We start from the raw sequence: 25,407 nt of genomic DNA, 5'->3' as shown, positions 1-25,407 counted from the left end.
GCCATTTTGATGTTGAATTGATGAATTTTGTGTTACTATCATTATCCACAACCACTATAAATATATACTCTATGTATATACATAGTGGTTGCATTAGCAAATGTGCATGAAATTCTTTTTGGCCTCAGTAGAAGGTCTTATCAACTTGTACAGATAAGAAAGATAAGAATCCGTTTGTTTTATGGTTGTATTGCACAACACATACACACACACACACACACACACATGCATGCATTTGTGTTATAACTTCCACTATGTACAGCATTGAATAATGTACTCAATCAATGGAATGAGGTTAATGTTTGGCTTTTGAGGACGTTCATTCTAGTTACATGGCTCATTTGTCACTGCTATATTCCTCTGTTGTCATTGGTAGCTTTGTATTAAAAGCTGATAGGTAAGTGCTTCCACCAGGCCAGAGAACGTGAAGGATTGAGAAATCCTTCTGTGATCATCACTTCCTGTCACTCCCTTCCTCTTTCTCACTCCATCATTCACAGGGTGAAGTCCAGGCTCCAAGTAGTACCAGCTCTTCAGCTGGTTTTTTCAACAGGGTTATGATCAGTTCACTTACAGTACAATACAATCAAAATCTAAATAGAACCTGTATGTCACCCACTCATGATATAATAGCCTTTATTCTCAATATTTCTTTCTAGAGTAGTTGTAAGACCATTTTATAGCAAACTGCAATAGCAATTTCAAATTTCTTATTTTTTTATTTTTTTTTTTTGAGAAAAATGCACTTTCTGAATTGACTGTGTTGAAAGTGAATGGAACCACCCCTCTTCTTCAGTATGTTGAATGTGAAAGCAGTCTGATAGTCAAATTCTGATAGGCAAAGGAATAATTTAAAAAAGAAAAACTATCAACAATTCTGTACAATATGAGATGGAAAAAAATTCAGGAAAACGCCATGATGGTAGATTGGTCAGCATTTGGGCTTCAATATGGTTGAATATAGGATGTTGAAACTGTATATTCTATATACATGGTATACAGCATTGATAGTACTTACAGACTGTCAGTAACAGTTAGGGTTGTGTGTTTCTAAACACTTTGCAGACTGCCATGGCAGCATACTGTATGTGGGTTGATTTCCAATCTTGACCACTAGATGTCACCATAGACTTGCTACAGGTTTTGATTATCTCTGACCTGCAGCACTAGAGCAGGGATGGGCAACATGGTCCACTGAGGTCTGCAGGTTTTCAATTCCACCAATCACTACTGCAGTTGATTTCATTAAAGAGGAGGAACTAATTAGTTAAATCAGCTGTTGTCCATCCCTGCACTAGGGGATTGGTTCATTTCAGCCACTCCAGTGAACTCAGAGCAGTTAGTCAGTCAGACCGAGCAGGAGCTGGTCTGAGATCTGTTCATTGTCCCCCACCAAAGGGGGACTATGGAACGGTCTCCGTCCGTTAGTTAGTTTGTTAGTTAGTCACACTGTAACGCTGACTTTGTGCCGCTAGGGGGCAACATTGACAATGAATGGGGACTCAGTGGTAAAGCAGGTCATACAGTTAAAGTTATCATAGGTAACATAATAGTCTACACACGCTACACACTTGGAGACATCAGACTGGGTTGATGTGTTGAAGTGAGAGTCAATGGAGAATTTTTGGGCAAACCTCTAACCACAACACACTGTAGTTATTGTACAGTTGTTGGACTGTTGTACTGTTATTGCATCATCACTGCACTACCACTGTGCCTCAGTGTTGACTACTTATATCATATTACCACTTACCTACTGTGCAATACCATATATCACTTATCATTTAGCATTTATATTATTCATAACACTCACGCTCCTGGTGTTGTATGTTTATTGTATATTGAATTATAAATTGTATTGTAGTGTACATTGTGTAATGTACGGATTGTATTTATTGCGTATTGTAGTTCTTATATTTTGTCCTGTATTGAGTAAAAACAGGACAATCACAGTTACTACATTTCAAGATATAACTTGTTAGCCTAATTCTGAGGAGAGTAGGCAACAGAAATATATGGTCAATCTGTCCTTTCATTGTCCCATACAAAAATGCTTATACAATTTCACTCATATTTCAAGTTCACTCAGCAATCACTGACTGACCCAAGGGTGGAACTACATCATTGGTGGGGGACAACATGTTTACTATTTGCTTGTTTTCACTTTGCTTTTTGCTCTGAATATATTGCGCATTGTGAACACAAAATGGCCAAGTTTCCTTCGCTTTTTGCAACTTGGTTTTCAGTGCTTAAAAATCACACGATATCAGTCTACTGGAGCACAGCAAGACTGGTGGATGAGGAAGAAGCTCCTGCTCTCCTTTATATATGGAATAAGAGCTGTCTACAAGGTAGAAAACATGAAGGCTTTCCTCCAACTTTCTGAAAGCCAGGAAACTTTGAGGGGCTTTGATAGACCCCTCTGCATTTCACAGGGTGAAATGTTGACCTGCAAAGTGATGAAGGTATACTCTCTCATTCTTACCCATACTGGCTCTATCACAGAAGGGGCACAGACAGAGACATACTCTAACAAAGAGAAGAAAAGGTCTAACGTTGATGAATCCATCTTCCTCTGGACAGAACACTTACTCGCTGTTTAGGAGACACTTCACTCTTAAGTTTCGATTCATCACTAGAGAAAATTTCCCATGAGTGACCATAAAGACACCAGAATTTAATTTGGGTAAGTATAGGGTTTCTTCTCAATCATGGGGCATCATGGGGACGCTCGATTGCAGCCCCGCTTTGTGATCTATTCTAGACTGATGGCTGGATTTTTACATAAAAATCTTACCTAGTGCAGCTTTAACAGTTAGCATTACACAGAGATGGAAGTAGTGTTAGTGAGTCCAGTAACAGCGATGACCTCAAGCTTGACGGGGCTCCAACTGATGAGGGAAGGCCCGAGCCAAATCCAAAGTTACAAGTGCTCATGAAGCTATTATGTCCATATCTTTCTTTGGAAGTTTTCGTTTTGCTTTGTTTGCTTGGTTTGCAAGTTATCCAAAATATTACCATATCCGTCAGTATGGACATTTCATTTCAAGAGTGACTTAATTTTGATTTATTGTATTCATATACATTGCTTGCTAAATGTATGACCAGATATTTATACTCCAATTTATGTGTCTCATCAGCCCATGTATCTGTTTTTTCTACATTGTGTGTTTTAATAAATCACCATTCACCAGACTTATATTGAGCCTTCCTCATTCATATTCTGGCATGCCCCATGATAGTCACCAGCTTATCCTAAATTCCTATGTAGTAGAGGTGTTTTGGTTTTATGCTTACTAATGAAATCAAATATGTTTAATTGTTGTCAAATTCCGCTCTGGCAAAATCGATGAAGCGAGCTAGTAAACTTGTAAACTTGCTACCTAGCTCTTCACTTGTGATTGTGGGACATGTGACCTTCAGCGGGAGAAAATTCAGTCAAAGTGAGACTGGTAACCGGCAAGGCTTCTCAGCATGGACGTTTAGCTTAGCTATTAGCATTTATCCTTCAATTTGTCCTTATAGGCCTCCGTAGTGCAGTAGCTTTGCTGTGCTAGTTACAGATGTGTTGCGGTTTTTGTTGCCCTCTAGTGGTCAGAAAAATTGCTTATTGCAGCTTTAATACAGGTGCATTGCATGGCTTTTTATTTATTTATTTTTCTTCATTTGGTGTTGCCATATCCTGCAGCCAACATCCTTTTAAAATTACCTTGCAAATACAGTAGAATAAGACGCCTAAAATTAGACTAAATACAATCTCTTGTCACTCTCAGGAACACTTTTGAAGGTCAAAAATAATTTTGTGGTGGATGAAATTTGGTCCATGGACCCAATTTTGGGCAGCCATCATATACAATTATGCACTTTTAAGATTTTGTATTTTTATGAATCCCAATAGTGTGTGCATTTTTTTGTGCATATTTGCTGTCAATATATCTGGTCCCGGCTGTAGATGTCATACATTTACTCTCTGACATTTACTTTCTGTATACACACAATATCACGTTCCTCACATATGATCACATATCATAGCAATATATTTTATGGAATCACTGGCATCTTACCATATGTTTATAAGGACTATATAATAAAGCCCTGGAACCAAACTTTTTTGTAGCACATATATGTGTTGATACAGTAAGTGGACTCATGGACCTGACTGATCACAGGATGGTGAACCAGTGAGATCATCACACAGGAACAAACCCTATCTATAAAATGCTGTGATGATGCTAATCATATTGACACGGGTAACACACACACACACACACACACACATAAAAGAAGACATACACTAACAGACTGCGAGTTCAAGCTCTCCAAGTATTTTGTCCTGGGCATTCTGTTCATTCTCTGTAGGCAGAACAATGGCTTTGGTGACAGCTGTACTTTCTATATACAGTATGTAGAGTCTGAAATAAATTCTTGCGCACTGACTCAGGATGAACTCAGTCACAGACAGAATGAATAAAGGACTAAGAGATTAAAGACTGGACAGTTTTAAATTATTTTCTCCAGTGGTTTTCAAATGGCACAAGAGAAGCTGTGCCGTTTGTTCAACAAAAGTGTCCAGCAAGCTTCCTTATGGCAGAAACAGGCATGGAGCTGACCCTAGGACAATATGATAGCCAAGGTCATTTTTTCTAATCATACATGTTTAAGGCACTCTGGGTTAGCTGGTAACACTTTACAGTAAGGGTACATTAATTAAGGGTTAGTTAATGCTTAATAAGCATTAACTAACCCTTAATTAACAGTTAACTAATGTGTCTGGTAATCATAATGGTGTTCATGTTAACTAAGGTATTATTTTATACATTATTTAATAGTCATCTTTATAAACTATTAAATAATGTATAAATTAATACCTTAGTTAACATGAACACCATTAGTAAATTATTACCAGACACATTAGTTAACTGCTATTTAAGATAATGATAAACAACTTGTAGTGTCCATTGTACTCATATACTCAGTGGTGCCATTCTCAAAACGAGTTGGGTGACAGAGGGAGATGGTAAAAATCGTGTTCTGGGTGTTTACAGTACTTACATCTTCAGTGTTTTAGTGCTAATTCACTTAGTGCAAATGGCAGAGTGTGCCTAAGGGGAGACAAAAGCTAGCACATACTGTGACCCTGGAGGAAGGGACGTTGTCCCTAAAATGGACTGGGACCATGGTTAAGCTAACTGTCAAGGCTGAGTGGCTGACATCATGGCCAAAATAGGGCTCTGAATCCCCCAACAGCTGCGACGGGTAAATGGAGACAATGAGGGGAATGGAAGGGAGGGGAGAAGCAAGGAATCAGCCCTCCTTGTTTTACGCTGGCAACTTCAGAGTCCTTATAGTGTGTATGTGTTCGGGGCTTTACTTACAGTGTGCCATATATGAGCAGGTACTGAGCCTGTGATATTTTGGAGTTTGCTAAGGGGGTCTTCCCGTGGCATTGCCTTCCACCTTCTTTGTTCCTCTACCATATAGGCTCACTTTAGTATTGCAGGATAGAAATGATAGAACAAAATGGACATCAGGAGGGGGAAAGCATGGAGAAATGTCTTTCCTCAGGCCTGTTCTATGTAATATTGTTGGTGAGTGAGGAAGGACAGACATTATGATCCCAACAAGCATGACCAAAATAAATGATGTGCTAATATGCTCCAACGTTGAACAATCATAGAGGAAGAAATCCATCGTAGAAGAGGCAGAGGTACCAATTTCCCCACCAACAGTAACCTCAATACATACACTAATTGAAGTAGAACTAGACGAGGCAGGTTGAGAGAAAGTGGTAGACCAAAAAAGTAATGATGACGATATCTACCAGTGTATGAGTATCAGAAGGTGAGTAAATGGTAAATTGGTAAGTGGTCAATATTATTTGTTCATAATATTCCTGGTGAAAGAAGGTTAAAAACCAAAACGAAATAAAAAAACTACATATAAGGTACCTCATATTATTACATGTGAACACATGTCGATGAATATGTGTATATATGTAGGTCCATACAGGATATGTGCCAATGTATGTTATATGTGTGTATGTATGCATGTATGTATATGATATGTGTGTGTCAGCAATTATGTGTTGTATTATTATGAATTATTGTGCTTAAATGTTTTTAATGTGGACTCTTGGAAGATTAGCCAATGGGCTAAAAGAGATCCAAATAAAATCAAAATCATATGGAGTACACATTCTCCAGCAAAACCTGGTCATGGTAGTCCTAACTAGACTTCTTCCCATGCTTCATCGCATCGAGTATTACTCACATCAGCGGCCTTCTTGTCGGCCACCTCCAGCTTCTCCTGGGCATCCTTCAGGGCCTCTGAGTATTTATCGAGCTCATCCTCTGTCCCCTTCAGCTTCTTCTGCATCTGCAGCAGCTCATCTTCATGCTGAGGGAGAGGGCGGTCAAACACACAGTCAGCAGTGATTGCTGATTACCTGCTTAATTTTTGTAATCAGTGAACGTAATGCCCTGGAATATTCAAATTCTTTTATGTATTCCACTTACTATGAGGCACTTTTGAGTAACTTTGAATATCCAGTTAAACAATTCCTTTAAGTAGCAATATACAGATTGTAATTTGTGTTATTATCATCAGCATCATCAATAACCAGTATCAACCACAGAGATGTAAATTCCTTGTCATAGTCATTGTCTAATCTTACAATCTCAATGTCTTTTTCCCTTCAAACATGCCTTTGAGTAATCTAATACATTGAGGTGACGTCTTTTATTATATTCTTTACCATTATAATATCGGTGTGCTGTTTTCTTTCAACTTTCAACAAAGTAGCCTGTTTCTATTTTGTAATCTAATACGTTATTGCACATTTTTCCTGTATCTGTAATGTAAGTATTCTGTTTTTACTGTAATTGTAATGGATTAGAGTTATGGTTTTGTAATGAGATCCCTGTAAACTTATAACATGTAATTCCCTACTCCCCAACCCAGGGAGTTAGAAAGGTGTACAGAGATTAAAGGTTGACGTTCAAGCTGAGGTGTGAAGTTTTGTTTATAATTGTAATAGACAATTTTTGATTCATGACAGGATGGCAACTTTATGTAAGTGTTTTTCACAAGCTCAGACTGTCCTCATCCAAATATTTATGTGTACGTATCAAGGTTATTATCATTAACGAAAACTAACGAAATAATGAAAACTAGGTGTGAAAAAACATTTTCGTTAAGTGAAATAAAAATAAAAACTAGGCTTTACAAAAAAAATGATAACTAACTGAAACTGTATTGTGTGTTTACAAAACTAACTAAAATAAACTAAAATTACAGAGAAAATGTCTTTAGTTTTCGTCTTTGTCAATTTATTTCATACATAAGCCTAGTATTTTGAATTTTTGAATCTCACCCCTGACAAATACCCCATATTACAAAATAAGACTAAAACTAACACTGAAACTAATAAAAACTCAACTAAAACTAAGCATTTTCAAAAATAAAAACTAAACTAAACTAGCAAACCCACTTTAAAAAGTAATTAAAACTAAACTGAAATTGAAAACAAAAAAGTCAAAACAAAATAAAAATAAAAACTAATGAAAAATGCAAAACTATAATAATAATAATATGTATATATATATGTTCGTCTCTCTAAATAGATCACAAATGTAATGAAGAAGCCGTTGATTGCAAATCAGCCCTTTACTTGTTCTACTTAAGTCATTGCTAACTATAATCCTTAGTTCAGCGCATCAATACATTTATCCAAAAAGTTCATCTTTCCCCTTGCTTCTTCCCCAAAACACCTGCAAAATAGTGCAAAGAAGCCATAGCTGATATTGCAGTATTCATTTACCATATTGTTTTATGCTGCCTCAAATCGATATCAGACCAGTCGCTGGCCATCACAAAAGAACAAATGAATATTTTCACAAATAACAGATTATAGCCTTATAAGGCTCATCTACAGTAGCTCGATGTGATAGTTTAACACAAACTCCTGCCAGTCTTTCTGTCACTCATATACACATGCAGGGGTGATGCACAAGCTGGAGAATGGCATATGGCTACAAAGCTGCCATTCAGATGTCTCAGTATCCTCTCTTAGCTACCATCTCTCTCCAGGCATAGGTGACTGCTGCATCACTTACCCTTCAACACCAGGTTCTGTCTCTGGAAACGTAAATAGCAGCTAGAGTTTCTGGTAGGCAGCACAAGCACTGGCATGGCCCCAGTTTTCCAGGTTACCCCCCCCCCCCTTCCCCTTCCCCACTTGGGACATGCAGTTGCTACAGATTGATGACAACACCGACCTATTCTTGAACATAGCCTTGATCCAATCCATTGTTAGTAACACGATAAAGGTTCAGTTTCTGAAATGTACCCTTATCTCGAGTCAGAGATGTGATTTATGCCTGCCCAATCAATTGTTTCAAAAAATGGCATTACTCATTTTCTTACTCTTTTTACAAGTTACACTGACAATAATTATATCCATGTAAATATTCCTCCACAATTTGAATAAGTCACTTTGGAAAGGGTAACCTAAGTGCCGTGTTGACAAACTGATAACAACTTTACGGAGTGGATCATAAGTTAGAGAGTGGACAAATACAGTTTTGGAAATGAACTCTAGATATCATAGATGCAGATATGACTAAATTATACATTTTAGATTAGGTAAAGACATACATTGCTGTGAAATTATCATTAAGACTCTGACACAAAGATTTAAACTCCCCAAACCCACCCACAGGTTGGTACAATGATTATATATGATCACTCTCTCCTCAGAGAACTCGTATCCTGGACCATTTTGCCTCACACCAATTGGATAAGATTATTCTGAAGTAACTGCAAGATGGAACATGTGCATTGCTGTGTTGTGGATCTTTAAAATCATGTTATGTGCGACCGTCATCATGGCCCACCTGCTTGCTCCTATCCTCAGCTGCTTTCTTGTCGGTCTCAGCTTGTTCAGCCTGGTCTAGCGCGTTCTCCTTGTCCAACTTCAGCATAAGCATCTTCTTTTTGATGGCCTCCATTTTGGTAGGGGTTTGTCGGGCTTATCGGCCGAGTGCAAAGAGTAGAGGGGGGGAGGACAAATGGATGGAGGAGAAATTACCTGAGAGCTCAGCAGGCTGGAGGAGAGACCAAACTCCGACAAGGATAGAGGGAGAGCCTTTATATCACAGAAGAAGAGACGGACACTCCCACTTCTAAGCCCCTCATCCTTTATCCCTAAGGCCACACCCACCTCTATCCTCCAAAATTACAATTCGTCTGGTTGCTATTTCCTGTGACACCCCCCACCCCTCATTCCACCCACCACCTCTGACTTTTGCACCATCTTACTTTTTATCAATACATTTTTTTTTTTTATTATTATCGCCAAAGAACTAACAGACTAGCTCTTTTTCTATCTAATTCCATTAGCATTTCCTTTCCTTGTGCTGTTCCAAAGTGAAGAAAAAGAGAGAATAGGAAGATAAGAAATAAAAGGAAGCTGACAGCAGCTTTGACAGTGACAGAAGGCACCATAAAACAAAGTGGGTCTTTCTATTTCCGTCCGACACACACACAGTACTCAAATTACAGATTGAATTAAGGATGGATGTGAGTGCTACAGGAGAAAAAAGGCACCTGTTAGATGTGATTTGGTGGTCGACACCCTAACTACACCAAAAGTGTTGACGTTTTTAGTTTCCAGGTGTATGATTTGTGTTGAGATCATGAGCAGATTCAGTTGTTGTGTTATCTCCAAGATGTTTTGAATTCATTTGGCATCCTGAATATCTAAAAACAAGAATGCACCACACCACCGTTCGACATAAGACACTTACCATCAATTCAAAGTGAATATTACAAAAATCCATTGTTAAAAATAGCCTTCCTATTTTATTTCTACTTCCTTCTTATGGTCACTATGCAGTTAAACAACAGCTGTTACTGCCATGGAGCGAGCACTGTTACAGTCACAAATCCATTTGACTCCATTTGACTCTCAAGTTGACAGCCAAAGACATAGGGGGTGGGGTTAAGGTTTTAGTGGCATCTAGCAAGGTTACCATAACTGCTAAAGGTCAAGTATGTGTCAAGATTGGAAGCAAGGCTCAGAGGTCTAGCAAACATTTAGTTTTGGAGGAAGAGCAAGAGTCATATTCAAAGATTGATGTACTCATTTAATAGGTTCCATAGGGCAACCTATTAAATTCCATCTTATGTTATGCATTCTTCATTTTTATCTTATTTTTTACTATTATTATCAATTGGGTTTTATTCTCCATCTTATTTTACAATAATTATGGCATTCTATCCCTGTTTTTATGCTCATTCTATGTCTATTTTCATGTGAAGAGGCATTCTATGTATTCTATTCTCATCTTTATCTTATTTTCACTATTATTATCAAGTTTTATGTGAAGCACTTGGTGCATGTAATTTCTTTGTTGTAAAGCACTTTGAGCTGCATTTCTTGTATGAAAGGTGCTATACAAATAAAGTGTATTATTATTATTATATTATTATTAATTGTGGCCAATTAATGCTATGTACTGAAAGTGCACTAAGTGTTTACTTTGCAGTGTTTGAGGTGTGCAAGAAATGGCTGAGATTTCACTTGAGAAAAAGCGGTGTTCAAGATTGAATATGCTTTAATTCATGACCGAAACCACAAGTCTGCCCTCAGGCATAATGTAGGTAGTAATGGCCAGAAGAGCCTATATTTGAGGAGTACCTCAGGCACTTGCTTTTTTATTAACAGTCCTGGTGAGACAGAAGAACCCATACAAACTCATACTGGGGAGAAATGCCTGTCCCGTAACTCTATTCCATCACCTGGCCTGCCATGCCTATAACTGGGTGTATCCTAGTGATGGATAGGGTACAGGGGGGCTGGGAATCACAGTAAAGGGCCAGGGGGGCGACTATGCCAGTTATTCCCCCCACTAGGCCCCACTTGGGATATTAATACACATCTCTTGGCTGACATTGTCCGCAGGATTAGAATAAGGGAGTGTGTGTGTGTGTGTGTGTGTGTGTGTGTGTGTGTGTGTGTGTATGTGTGTGTGTCTGTATGTGTGTGTAAAAGACACATGCAGACATGAACACAGAAATAGAGAAAGACAAAGAGTCAAGATGGTGGGAAGTGGCAGAAATGGTTGTAATTGGCTGCCTTAAAATATCGCAGAGCATGTTTCACTGGGGTTTGAGATCTGAACTACTGTCTCGGCGACAACACTGCCTCCCCCCAGCCTCTCCATCTCTACCACCTAGGTGAGAAGGGAGTTATGGAAGCTCCAGGCATGAGGCTGCAAGTCATGATTGCATTAGCAAGGTGTCAGCCAGCTAGCAGAGGTTCTCCAGCACCTCTTCAACCTCTCCCTGAGTCTGAAGAGAGTGCCTGCACTCCTCCTCCTGCCTTGTCCCAGTGCCCAAGAAGAGTTGCCCCAGTGTCTTGTCCCAGTTGCAATGACACATATAATGAATACCTATGATAGGCTGGTCCTGCAAGCAACTCAAAAACCCTGGTGATGGACTCCTTGGACCCCCTCCACAATTTGAATACAACATACACAGGTGTGGTTGATCTTATACCAACCCCAACAGCCTTATTCTCACCTGGAGATGCCAGGAAGCATGTTGAGAATCATGTTCTTTGATTTCTCCAGTGATTTCCAGCTGCTCCTGCTCAGGGAGGAGCTCAGAGTGATGCAAGTGGACAATACCATGGTGTCCTAAAATATGGGCGCTTTCACACCTGAGAGTCCACTTGCTTGGTTTGCACCTGATGCAAGAATGATACATCGTTTTGTATTCAGCTGGTCCGGTTCGCTTTCACAAAGCCAAAAATCAAACGGTCCAGAGCTTGAAAACAAAGCCATGTAGTTGAAAATATTGTTTGATTATGGGTCAGTTAGCGGGTAAAAATACAACAAAACCCTCGCAACTTCTGCTTATACTATATCTTACATCATGGAGCAACGTCAGGGAATGTCGGTCTTGATTTGGTGGCAGATCAGCAGACTCTGCGCATATGAACGCAAGAATTGGTCTGCACCTGGGTTCGATTAGGATGTTCACACTACCCCAAGCGATTCGAACCAAGGGGGTAAACGCTGCTTGGTTTGATTCAAATGGACTAAACGAGGCTGGTGTGAAAGCACCCTATATGTCATATAGTCCATATTCCAGGACACAGTTTGTCCGCCTCCAGAGCAGTGTGTTAGACATGCTGCAGAGTAACAGTTAGTGGAACTGTGCTGTCATCTTTCCTGTTCACCTTTTACCCTCTCCCCAGTGGTGCAGTCAGTAAGTCACCTTCTCTCGGGAGACAAAGGTCCAGGATTCGAATCCCCAGGTGGCCAAGTCCTACTTGCCAACAATGTAGCAATTCATGCATGTGGTATGTAAATAAATAAAAATGTAATCAATTTCAATTTGGACGGTTTGGTGGCTCAGTGGTTAGCACTGTTGCCTCATAGCAAGAAGGTCCTGGGTTCGAACCTCAGTCCGTCCCATGGCCTTTCTGTGTGGAGTTTGCATGTTCTCCCTGTGTTTGTGTGGATTTCCTCCCACCATCAAAGACATGTATGTTAGGGTTAATACTCCTGTCAGTGGCACCCCTGACCAAGGCACTGGCAAAAGAACTGGAGTTGGTCCCCGGGCGCTGTACTGCGGCTGCCCACTGCTCCTAGAGTGTGTATAGGATGGGTCAAATGCAGAGGACAAATTTCCCACAGGGATAATAAAGTATACAAATACAACTCTGACTTCAGATCCAACTCTGGGTCATGCCACCTCCAGAAGTTCTCTGATGACTCCTCTATTATGGGATGCATGAGTGAGGGCAATAAGGAGAAGTACGGGAGTCTGTTGGAGAGAGTCAGGTAGATCAAGGAGAACCATCTGCAGCTCAACACCAGTATCACCAAGGATCTGGTAGTGGATTTCCAACTCACTCCTGTCACCATCCAGGTTGAGTAGGTAGAGATGGTTCAGTGAAGTACCTGGTGGACTGGACTGATAACATGAAGGCACTGTACAAGAGATGGCAGGGCAGACTGTTCTTCTTGAGGAGGCTGAGGTCTTTCAATAAATGTAACAGACTACTTAACATGTTCTACCAATCAGTGGTGGCCAGTACACTCTTCTTTACTGTTGTGCGCCGTGGAGGCAATATTAAAGATGGGAATGCAGGCAGGATTAACAAACTGGTCAAAAGGCTGGCTCCGTTATGGACTGGTAAAACCAACTGGTCAAAAGGCTAGCTCTGTTGTAGACTGCAGGGCTACTCAGAGAGGGATCCCCCTACCAGGACTCACAGGCCTGCAATGGCTGCAGAGAGCAGGGTTTAAATATCACTATCAGCAGACCTCAACAGGATACAGGTAGGAGACAATACAAAGCAGGCCAATTAAAGGAATAGTTCACCCAAAAATGAAAATTCTGTCATCATCTACTCACCCTCATGCCAGTTGAAACACAGGTGAAGTTTGTCCATATAACACACAGGGAGGTTGCCAGCACAACTCCATAGCAGCCTTCTCCAAAATAACTGAAGTCAGTGGGGACCAGTTCTTCAGAGTTCCAAAAAGACCTACAGTATATTTACACCATCATTTAGTGCAAATCTTAACTACAGCTGATTGATTTTCAACAAATAATGGTGTATAGGTCTTTCTATTCACAGTTTGGCTGTTTTTGTTTTGGAACTCTAAAGAACAGGTCCCCATTGACTTCAGTTGTTTTGGAGAAGGCTGCTACCAAGTTGTGCTGGCAACCTCCCTGTGTGTTATATGGACTAACAAACTTCACCTGTGTTTCATTTGGCATGAGGGTGAGTAGATGATGACAGAATTTTCATTTTTGGGTGAACTACTCCTTTAAGGGTAATTTATGCTTCTGTGTCGAACCTACATCATAGGCATAGTATAGGTACAGCGTAGGTACAGTGTAGTCCGCAGAGGCAGCCACTGTGCAGCCCCCTTTGTATTTCCTCCTACCTGTATCCGGTTGATGTCAGCCAATAGCGAAGACAATGGAGCAAATATATTCATTTATAGGACACCTCATCTCCAAATTATAAATTGAATTTGTGGTGAGAATTATCCTAGAACATGAGTTTCAGAGAAAGTTAGGTTACTGAATAAATCATGGTTCTGTTTCGGCTTTTTTACTAGGTGGAGAGGTGGGTCAGTGCCCAGTGATAACTAGCCCTCCTTTTTACCAGCATGTCATCTTCACACAAAATTTCTATTTTCGGCTTTATGCCGATATAAATTCTCAGTGTAAAGACGGCTCCAAAAGTATAACAGTATAATCCAAATGTTCTGAAGTGAAACGACTGCACTGTGAGTCCAAAAGTCCAATAGTGTCAAAAAGTACATTGAGCACATTAAACATTTGGTTGGGGGGGGTGACAGAATACGGAAACTTAACCAAAGGGAAGCTTTTTGGATCCATCGACTGGATGCATTACAGTATCCTGGTCTCAATGAGGATATACGTAGACTTCACATGTTTTCTGTCATTTTTCTCTGTATAGGCTCTCCTTTTTTCTCACAGCCTATGAAAAACCTATTTATGGGTACCTATTTCCCGTTTATGATTACATGTAACATTTCTGTGTAATCTCATCTCATGTTATTTCGTTTTATTTATATATTTTTGTCATTATTTTCAATTTGTTTCACCTGTCATTATTATCTGGGTCATGTGACTGCCTCCCATTGGCTGTTGCTATATATAGGTGAGGCCACATCCGTGTTGTCTGTGTTTAAAGCTTTGAAGAAGACCTACAGTGGCCGAAACATGTTGGCTTTTTTAATGATTTAACCACTACAATAAAGGCTTTTTAAATATTTTCTGGAGTGCCTGGATTGTCCTTTTGTTTGTAGCAATCCAAAAAACTGTTAAATACAAATGGGAAAGTCTAATTTTACATGATAACCAAGATGCCAAGATGTGACATTCTCACTCTTTGTTGAACATTTAGCCGAGGTGTCACGCATATACAACTTTTAGCCAGTAAACTTAAAGGTCATAATATAAAACACTGGAAAGTGTAGAATATGGGACCTTTAAAATATCAGTTACAAAACTAATGTGAATATTCTCTTCTTCATTCTGCCATGCCAGCACAAGTAGCTGAAACCAACTGTACCACTTGGTTTCTAAAATAGTCAGCAAAAACAGCTACTTTTGTGTCAGGGTCTGTTTTGTTATTCCTCACTAAAAAGTATTTGAATACACAATGAGTTGTAATTACGACTGTTAAACTCGGAAAAACAAGCTGATGAGGAGCGCATGAAGGCAGCAAGACTTCCACCAGATCGCTGACAGCCAAAAAGCCTGCAAGAAATAGTTTCCTTTCTGTCGGCTTGGCTGTTAATAAAATGCATTTGTTGGATGATTGCACTCAGATTGAACTCAGTTGCTCATTCCCACTCACAGAGACAGACACGACCAACATCAATGACCAGGTGCACACAGTCTGGGAAAACAGCTCAAGCAAACTAAATTCCCATTAGCAGGAACGTGAGCTGGAACTAGCTAACTGCTAGCTAACTCTAAGAAGAGACATTTCCAGTAATAGGATGACCAAATGGGAGTGAAAATAAATAATTTAAGTCTGGGTTTAAAGAGAGCTTGCCTCTCTAATTGCAAACAGGCAACTGTTCTTAAGAAAGGGAGCACAGTAAGCAAAAGGGAGTCATTCCTATGTTACCAGGGTCCTATGTTCCCCAGCTCTATATAGCACATAATGGGAACCTGAAAAAGATGTTCCCCAGCTCTGTATTCGCTTAATATGGTTAGTTAGGGTTAGGGTTAGGGTTTAACATAGGACCCTGGGAACATAGGACCCTTTGTCATGTTCCCATTATGTGCCATATAAATCTGGGGAACATAGGACCCTGGGAACATAGATACGCTCCCAGAGAAAGCTTTTCTACCTGTGGTTTTCTTTTTGACTGGTGGGATAGATAGGTAGCCAGCATCTTGATCGCAGGGAACGTGTATATGGTGCAATGAGATCTGATGTTGGTGCTAGCCCGTGTAATATTTTATATGTTAGCAGAAGTACCCTGAAGTCACATCTGGCAGGAATTGGGAGGGAGGGTAGGATAGGCATTATGTGGTCAGGATTCTGGCAGCAGCATTTTGTATAGAGAGCAGGATGTTGCAGTAGTCAAGTCTCAATGATACAAATGCATGTACTATGATTTCGGCATCTGCCGTGGCAAAATCTTTGCAGTATTGCAAAAATGGTAAAACACAGTTTTAGTAATGGCCTTAATGTGCTGCTCAAATGTGAGATTAGGATCGAATGTATCACCAAGATAGCAGCACTCCGGGTAAACTGTGGTGGTCTCAAACTGATACCTGTGTCTAGCTGGTCCTATAACCAACATCTAATGTTTGACTTCAGATAAGCACACCTCTAAGTTTAAGAATTGGGAGTGGTCATTTGGTTTTTGCCCCCCACCAAAGGGGGGACTATGGATCGGTCTCTGTCCGTTAGTTAGTTTGTTAGTTAGTCACACTGTAATGTTTGCACAAAGTGCCGCCCCTAGCGGCACATTGACAATGAATGGGGACTCAGTGGTAAAGCAGGTCATGCAGTTAAAGTTATCATACAATGTGGGGTACAATGAATGGGGACTTAGTGGTAAAGCAATACAGTTAAAGTCATCATAGATCTACACACACTACACACTTGGAGACATCAGACTGGGTTGATGTGTTGAAGTGAGAGTCAGTGGAGAATTTTTGGGCAAACCTCTAACCACAAGACACTGTAGTTATTGTACAGTTGTTGGAGTGTTGTGCTGTTATTGCATCATCACTGCACTACCACTGTGCCGTCAGTTTTGACTACTTATATCATATTACCACTTACCTACTGTGCAATACCATATATCACTTATCATTTAGCATTTATGTTATTCATAACACTCACGCTCCTGGTGTTGTATGTTATATTGTATATTGTATTATAAATTGTATTGTAGTGTACATTGTGTAATGTACGGATTGTATTTATTGCTTATATTTTGTACTGTATTGAGTAAAAACAGGACAATTACAGTTACTACATTTCAAGATATAACTTGTAAGCCTAATTCACTCATATTTCAAGTACACTCAGCAATCACTGACTGACCCAAGGGTGGAACTACATCACTGGTGGGGGACAACATGTTTACTATTTGCTTGTTTATGAGTATATTGAGTTGAGTGTCGTCAGCGTAGCAATTAAAGTTAGTGCCAAATTTACTGATAATTTCAATCAAATCAAACAAATCTAAGGTGTCTTTAAGTGTAACCGCTGTCATGAGAGAGAAAATAAGTCCTACATTTAAATGTAATGTAATGATGTAATGGTGTGACATCTAAGCAACTGAGAGCCTTGTTTTGGATTTGACATTCACATCTTTAGTATGGCTTCATGTATACAGCAGCAACAGTATACAATCTTCAAATATAGTCATAAAAACACAATATAACTGTCCATTTCATTCTCAAGCAAGCCATCAAAATATAGTACTGTGAGGCAAAGGACAAAGAGAAATTACAAGTTGTACTGTGTCAATCTGGCATTTAAACAGGAACATTTAAAGCTGCATTAGGCAACTTTGCTTGTTGGTGGCTTCAAATGACAATGAGAGGTAGCCTAACAGTTCGAAAAATGTTAACTTCAATATCCAGAAATCCTGTAAGCACGCTCATATTTACCAACCCTGCATGTCCGTGATGCTCAAAGGATATCAAATGGATGACAGAGGCAAAAGATCTAATGTTGGTGAGTCCTGCTTTCTCTGGATGGAGCTGCTGTTCAGATTTTGGATATTACTCTTAAAGGGCATTAAAAAAATGTATGACTTTTATTGACCTCTATCTGTGACTAAGGAATTGCAACAACACTGACAGATCTCTGCCACAGTTTATGGTGGCCTGCAATTGAAAGAGATGTCACATTTTCACAATAGGGACGAGTAAGCTAGCTAATTAGAGCGATATACAACTGACACATTGAGAAACGTATATTATGGTCATTTTGTGCTCAGGGACAGTATTTTTACAATAAAATCTTGCACAGTACACCTTTAAAAGGGAACAACAGCCAATTTTTGGAAATCATTCTTCTGAAGGTGATAAAACCTGAGTAAAACTTCTGAAACCATATGTACTAAAAATAACATGTAGGACATACACTTACTAGTGTAAACTCTCAACACAAATGATATTTAGACTGTGATAGAATATTGATTTATGCTGCTTATTTATGGTAGCTCTGGGCTCCAGCCATTATGCTATTGGACCTACTTGACTTCATGTTGCTGCCACTGAGAAGAGGCAATGAATGTGTGAGCTTGTGAGGGCTACCGTCCATTCTCTAATTCTGATTCTAATTCTAATTTTTTATTTATTCTTTAATAGAAATTGGCCATTGTTACCCTAACAGATGGACAAAAATACATCAAAATGTATCTTATTACAAATTACAAATACTCCTTCAACAAATGTATCAAAATGAACTACAAAATACTTGCAGAAAGAGACATATGTAATACATGCATTTAGTAGTTTGGAAATACAAATTAGATCTTTTAAACAGAAATTTCTAAATATACATGAAAAAAAAAATCCTACCCATTGTCTCATGCCAAGTGAAAAACTTGGAAGCCAAACTCGGAAACCAGAAAGTGATATAAATTATTCTCTTTTATGGGACATATTGTTTTTAATGTCTACAGAGCTGAGCACCATATGAGCTCAATCAGTGGAGAGGCATGAATCCCATCTCCACTGGTGTGATCAGTTACTAGTCTTTCTCATTAGCCTGCTGTCATAGCACTGAACAGTGCTTGATACCTCCAAGGGCTTTGGCTTTTCTAAATACTATTATAAATACTATTTTGGTATTTTCAAAATACAAATATTGTATGGAGAAGTGCCTTGTTCCAAATTACATAATGATTTTTGACACTGCACTTGACCTGTGTCTGCAACATAAGACCGATTTCAAATGCCTCTATTGGAAACACTGCCCATCTGTGGCCACAATCACTAGTCCTCGTGTTCATTTGGTTCAGATCTGGAGAAAGATGCAATTCAAGAGTTTCAAAGCTGATTTTTTTTTCTTATTCCTCAAATATATTACAAAATGCCTGACAAAGTCTTTTAAAGAAAAAAAAGAAACATGTATTACTGTTAGTTTGCCTCTATGTACAACGGTCATAGCATTTTAATTATCTTGACAATTAAACTTGCGTAGGTATCTGTTATATGTTTTTATAATTTTCTATGTTTATTTAGACTGCAGCTTAGCATTCATTAGTAAGAGAAAACATACTGGGTATCTGCTTAAATAAAGGATGAATAAAAAGAAATGATCACCACATTAAACAGCATTGAAATTTGGATAACTCCATTTATAGAAATTAAAGAATTCAAGTGTCTAAATATCCATTTGTGTATAGACAGTACATTTTCTAAATCTTTGTCAGAATCTCCAGACTTAATGCAGATGCATTTAAAGGAAATGCCCCCTAAATAGCCCAAAGACAATCAGGTTTGGTCGATCATTTTCTGCATGTTGTTCTTTCTTGAATCATCTTTGCAATATCTTCCTCCTCCTGTTATCCACGCCCCTTTGGTCCAGCAATAAAAGGAAGTCATAGAAATCTAAACAAAACTTCAGCAAAACTGAAAATAAGGCAACACACTGCCACAAATCATGTACGTGCTCAAAAGCAAAGCAACCCAATAAATAATTGTGGACCTGCAGAAAGATGGATTTTGTTGTGCATTTTGGGGAATCAAGGGAAGATAGATAGAAGCTCATTAGCAATGTGACACATTAGCCTGTCGAGGTTCAGCTCCACTTTCACTCTCCTCTGGGATATCTTGAAGATCTGGAAAAGAGACAATAATTCAAATTTCACTCATCTCTAAACCTTCAGCCATTAAAGTCACAAGGAAATGACATCTTGATTGTGTCTGGCTTTCATAATTTAACACATTTTCGGTTGAAGGAGGATGCTGCGGGCGAGACATAATGTGGGGAGGGACTGTTCAAAAGTGGTCAAAAGTTGGAAATGCTTTGCTCATAATCTTGAGCTGTAACAAATTCTGGATTCTTCAAAATGACTACCAGCCTCCGGGATGCAATGATGGTGACTTAGGAAAAGGAAACAGAGTTTTCACCACTGCACCATGTTGCCACTGGTGTCATGTTTCAAAAATCTGTCCAAAAAAAAAATCTGTCATCAAAAATCTGTTACTGGTTGGAATTTTATATCTATCTATTACTGGTGCACCATGAAGTAACCACTAAAAACATACGGTTTTCCTGGAAGTAAAAGTAATGGGATATAAATACTAGAAAATATAAACAATTATTTTATATAAAAAATATGAGAAATTAAAAATGCAACACATTGTTTTGGCATTTATTGTTAAATAGGTATATGTTATGATATAGAGAATGAGCTAAAAAGGTGAAAAAGTATTTTTTTATTTCATTGTAACTCTACAGAAATATGCATGCAATGAATTCAGAAAATAATTTGTTAAATCATGATAGCATTAATGAGAAGATTGAAGGCGGTTTCACCTCTATGCGTCCAATATGTATTTAATTCATAATGGTGCATATTAATGCTTTAGCACACCGTGTGGGCTATGCTTAGGATGTGCTGAAAAACATTAGCATATATGTCATAGCACACTACTGGACAAAGAGAGCCTGTTTGCTTCTCATGTATTATCACTTTGTAATTGATGAAGGCTACACCACAGGTTTTTGTTTTTCAGGTTTTAGATGCTGTTGTTAATGAGTAACAGGCTTGTAACATTCAGTATTCAACAGCACAGTGATCTATTTAACTAATCAGTATATTTACAGTATTACATCCCTTAAGTGTCATCTATTGATCTAATTTTTAATATCAGTATTGAATAGTGATGAGTGTGATGAGAGAGAAGGACAAAGAGAGAGGGAGGGAGATGAGTGCAAACCCTGGAAAAAACATTTCCACCCACACATGGAACACAAAGAGAGCTGAACTGATGCTACACACACACACACACACACACACACACACACACACACATACAGAGAGTACAAGAGGTGAGAAGTGAGCCATTGTGTGTGTCTTTGTGAGAATGAGCCATTTTGTGCCTCATCGCAAAATCAATGCCTTATGTAAGCCTGTATGTGTGTGTGCGTGTGCGTGTGTGTGTGTGTTTAGCATTATGGAGAGGGCAAAGTAGGCACATCTGAGACTGAGTCTATTTTGGTGAACTGATAAGGATATTCCTGCTCTGGACATTCATTTTCCTCCATAGTCATGAAGCTGATGTTTCACTAGTTTATATCTGACTGGTTTATATCTAGTTTATAACGTGAGCCACCACTCTCTTCCACAGTCCATGTTTTCAGAACATATGTCCGTACAATAGTCTTTACAATACCATCCCTAAAACACTGCACACACAAAAATTCCATCTTTGTGACATTTCCCCAAGGAAATAAAATCTAGTTCTACTTGTCAAAGGCAAACCATTGCAGAGCATAGATAACTGTTAATATATAACAACCTATAAAAACCCAAAGCAGGCAAAGCATCTAAAATATTCCATAGTGGTGTATATTATGCAGATGAATAAATGTGGTTGCACATCCAAAGAATAAAGAGTAAGGCAGAGAGCTTACATTTCACTGTTTTACTACAATTACAATTACAATTTCCCATTTGGCAGACGCTTTTATCCAAAGCGACGTACACATGAGATTTTAATACAACACAAGCAAGGATCTAGTCAGGAGAGAAAATAGCAGTAGGATCACCAGGGGCACAGCAAGTAGCAATTGTAAAATCGCACGGCGTAAGACTTCCTTTGGGCAGTCAGCTTTTTCCATAAAGGGCTCTCAAATGTGGAACACACTACCAACTGAAATAAAATTAACTCAAGATATTAAGGTTTTTAATAAAAATGTTAAAGGTTGGCTGAAGCAAAATCAGAGCTGTATGCATTTTTAATTATTTAATGATTTGACTTTTCTTTTCTTTTTTTTCTTTAAATAATGTTCTATAATTGTATGTAACCTGGACAGGAGTTGGAAACTAGCAATAGCTATAATCTCTGTATGCAGAACATCAGTTACATCAACTTGTTTGTAATGAGTTGAAGTGGTACTATGTTAACTTGCATTGTCCCTATCAAATAAACCATATAATTAAATAAAATAAGAACAACGAGAGTAAGTGCCATAAAGCTAAGTTCTAGTCCTGTCGGACTAGAACTTAGCCTGGGTCTTTAGCCTTTTCTTAAAGATTGAGAGGGACTCTGTGGATCAAATGGAGTTTGGTAACTCGTTCCACCACTGAGGAACCACAATAGAGAAGAGTCTGGATAGAGACTTAGGGCCTTGTTGTGGCAGCACCAGGCGCCTCTCCTTGGCAGAGCGTAGTGGGCGGGAGGGAGCATAGACCTAAATGAGGGAGTTCACCTGAACGGTCGGGCCCGTTTTGGTTGCCGCTTTGTAGGCGAGCATCAAGGACTTGAACTTGATGCGGGCAGCAACTGGGAGCCAGTGGAGGGATATGAACAGCGGAGTGACATGTGCTGTTTTGGGCTGGTTGAAGACCAGACATGCCGCCGCGTTCTGGATCATCTGCAGAGGTTTGAGTGTACATGCTGGGAGCCCTGCCAGTAAGGAGTTGCAGTAGGCAAGGCGTGATATTACAAGAGCCTGTACTAGGAGTTGTGCTGCATGCTCAGACAGGTAGGGTCTGATCTTCCTGATGTTGTACAGGGCAAATCGGCATGACCGAGCAACAGAAGCCACATGCTCCTTAAAGGTTATGGTCATCAATCATGACACCCAAGTTTCTGGCAGACAGGGAATGAGCTGAGCTGATTCGAGCTGGATACTGATCTGTTGTTGTATAGAGGGACTGGCTGGGATGACAAGGAGATCAGTCTTTGACAGGTTTAGCTGAAGGTGGCGTTCCTTCATTCATGCAGAGATATCAGCGAGGCTGTGGGGTCTTCTGGCGGGAATGATAGGAAGAGCTAAGTGTCGTCAGCATATGAATAGTATGAGAAGCCATGTGAGTGGATGACTGCACCAAGTGAGGTGGTGTATACTGAAAAGAGAAGGGGTCCAAGCACTGAACCTTGAGGTTCCCCTGTGGACAAGCAGTGCAATTTAGACACTTCCCCCCTCCAAGACACTCTAAAAGATCTACCTGAGAGGTAGGACTCAAACCAGAGGAGAGCAGATCCTGAGAAGCCAAGCTCAGCGAGTGTGGAGAGGAGGATTTGGTGGTTAACCGTGTCAAAGGCAGCCGATAGCTGATCGCAGTGTTTTCACTACAGACAAGAGCGCAGTCTCAGTGGAGTGTCCGCGTTTGAAGCCAGACTGGTTAGGATCATACAGGTTGTTCTCAGAAAGGAATTCAGAGACTTGATTAAAGACTGTGTGCTCAAGTATCTTGGAAAGGAAGGTGAGGAGTGAAACCGGCCTGTAACTTTCAACCTGAGATGGGTTGAGTGTAGGCTTCTTTAGCAGCGGGGTAACCCGAGCTTGCTTAAAAGCAGTGGGGAACACACACGTTGTGAGGAGTTGATGATGTGCGTAACTGCAGGGACAAGTGTGGGCGAAATGGCCTGCAGGAGGTTGGAGGGTATGGGGTCCAACTGACATGTAGTGGGACGAGAGTCAAGCAGAAGCTTGGAGACTTGCTCCTCGGTAAGATGGGGAAATGAGAGGAGTGAGGTCCTGTTAGCTGGCGGCGGCAGACTGAGCTGGTCAGGCTCAGACTACAACTTATTAGGCTACTGATGGCAGAAACCTTATCAGTAAAGAAAGAGGCGAAGAGGTCAGCAGTGAGCAAAGTTGAGGGTGGAGGGTTGAGGAGTGTGTTAAAAGCTGAAAATATTTCTCAAGCGTCTTTGGCACTGCTGATTTTCTCCTGATAATAAGTGGTCTTGACACTTTTTAAATGGGAGGAGAATGCTGATAGGAGAGACTGATAGTCACTGAGGTCAGTGGGATCTCTGGATTTGCGCCATTTCCTCTCAGCTGCTCTGAGCCCCGCCCGTTGCTCTCTGATGACACCGGTGAGCCATGGACTGGGGGGGTTTTACGAGTAGGTTCGGATGAGAGGGGCAGAGATTGTTTAGAGAGGAGGCTAGTGAGGAGCAGAGTGTGTCTGTAGCCTCATTGACATGGAGTGAGGAGAATTCAATATGAGGAGGAATGGTAGCCGAGACCTCATTGGAAAGCTGAGCCGGTGTGAGAACTGAGGTTTCATCGGAAGGGGACCAATTGCGGCGGAACGTAAGGAAACCGTGAATTTAATAAAGAAGTAGTCTGACAGATGTAAGGGGGTCACAGTTGCTGTGGAGCAGTTCTGAGTCACAATCAGATCGAGTGTATTGCCCACTTTGTGTGTGGGAGGGGTGGAGATCTGTTTGAGGTCAAATGAGGACAGAAGTGAAAGGAAGTCAGCCGCTTGAGGTTTGTCAAGATGGATATTCATGTCCCCCATGATAATCAGTGGGGTGCTATCTTCAGGAATGGCTGAGAATAGCATGTCCAGTTCAACTACAAAGTTCCCCAGTAGCCCTGGTGGGCGATATATGACAACCACAAACAGCTTAACAGGAGCGGTAACCATGATTGCATGGTATTCAAAGGAGTTGTTAGGGGGCATGTCCACCAACCGACCTGTTGAGCGCTTGAAACGCTGGTGCTGAGCGCTTTGGCCTCATCTGGTGAGCACTGGAGCGGGGAGTGCTGAGAACATGTCTCCTGGTGTTGCTGCTATGCTAAATGTTAGTCTAGCTAACGCTAGCTATTAAACGTCAGGATGCCGGCTCTTGGTCCCGCCCCTGCTTCATCCTCATTCGTTGGTAGAACTCTGAAGTGACATTGACGATGGGTGCGCTTCAGAAAAGTTGACATTGTTTCAACTCCAGAACAGGTTCAGCGCTCAGCACTAAAAAGAGGTGAGGTACCTGTTTTGGGTCGTATGTTGGCTAGGACTGTGCTTGTAAAATTGGGTTATGTTTTCTGACTAGCCCTTTTCCATGTACTGAAATGTGTGAATGAGAGACTGGGAAACTGGACAAATTGACTACAGGTGATTGACTGTTCTTGGGGATCTCCTTGGGTGGTTTCTTTCCTTGTTCGCCCTGCCTCATCTTCCTTTTCCTCTTTATGGTTGGCTTTTGGGGTGGAGTGGGTCCAAAAAAGTTGCCCTTTGAGTGATCAATCAAGCACTCACTGTGCTTGATTGATCAAGTAATTGTTATAATGTACCTATGTTAACACACAATACAAATCAGATGTTTTGGCATATCCAATACAAATCGGGTATTTTGCCATGTGTGAACAGCAAAAAAACACATAGAATCCGACCTTTT

The 25,407-nt window shown here is 40.1% G+C and overlaps 2 protein-coding genes across 9 annotated transcripts in view; both read right to left on the bottom strand.

Annotated features, from left to right (window-relative positions):
- Positions 1 to 9,112, bottom strand: part of tpm3 (tropomyosin 3) — a 39,886-nt gene extending 30,774 nt beyond the window's left edge. For 4 of the 6 annotated variants that reach the window (XM_071535225.1, XM_071535228.1, XM_071535229.1 and 1 more), the window contains exons 1-2: positions 8,895 to 9,112; positions 6,271 to 6,396 (exon numbers count right to left, since the gene is read on the bottom strand). In XM_071535225.1, the coding sequence (XP_071391326.1) occupies positions 6,271 to 6,396; positions 8,895 to 9,008 (240 nt within the window). In that variant the 5' untranslated portion in view covers positions 9,009 to 9,112. The remainder of the gene's footprint in view (positions 1 to 6,270; positions 6,397 to 8,894) is intronic. The other 2 variants (XM_071535234.1, XM_071535235.1) reach the window with 2 other exon arrangements.
- Positions 9,113 to 17,385: 8,273 nt separating this feature from the next.
- The window catches only part of arhgef2a (Rho guanine nucleotide exchange factor (GEF) 2a), a 78,480-nt gene continuing 70,458 nt past the window's right edge, over positions 17,386 to 25,407 (bottom strand). For all 3 annotated transcript variants that reach the window (XM_071535222.1, XM_071535223.1, XM_071535224.1), the window contains exon 23: positions 17,386 to 19,883. In XM_071535222.1, coding sequence (XP_071391323.1) covers positions 19,813 to 19,883 — 71 coding nt within the window. In that variant the 3' untranslated portion in view covers positions 17,386 to 19,812. The remainder of the gene's footprint in view (positions 19,884 to 25,407) is intronic.

This window comes from Centroberyx affinis, unplaced genomic scaffold, assembly GCF_046629955.1.
Source record: "Centroberyx affinis isolate AG114_WGS23_722 - 3 ecotype Tasmania unplaced genomic scaffold, CSIRO-AGI_Caff_v1 ptg002680l_1, whole genome shotgun sequence".
Lineage (NCBI taxonomy): Eukaryota > Metazoa > Chordata > Actinopteri > Beryciformes > Berycidae > Centroberyx > Centroberyx affinis.
This window is presented reverse-complemented; position numbering and strand designations above follow the sequence as displayed.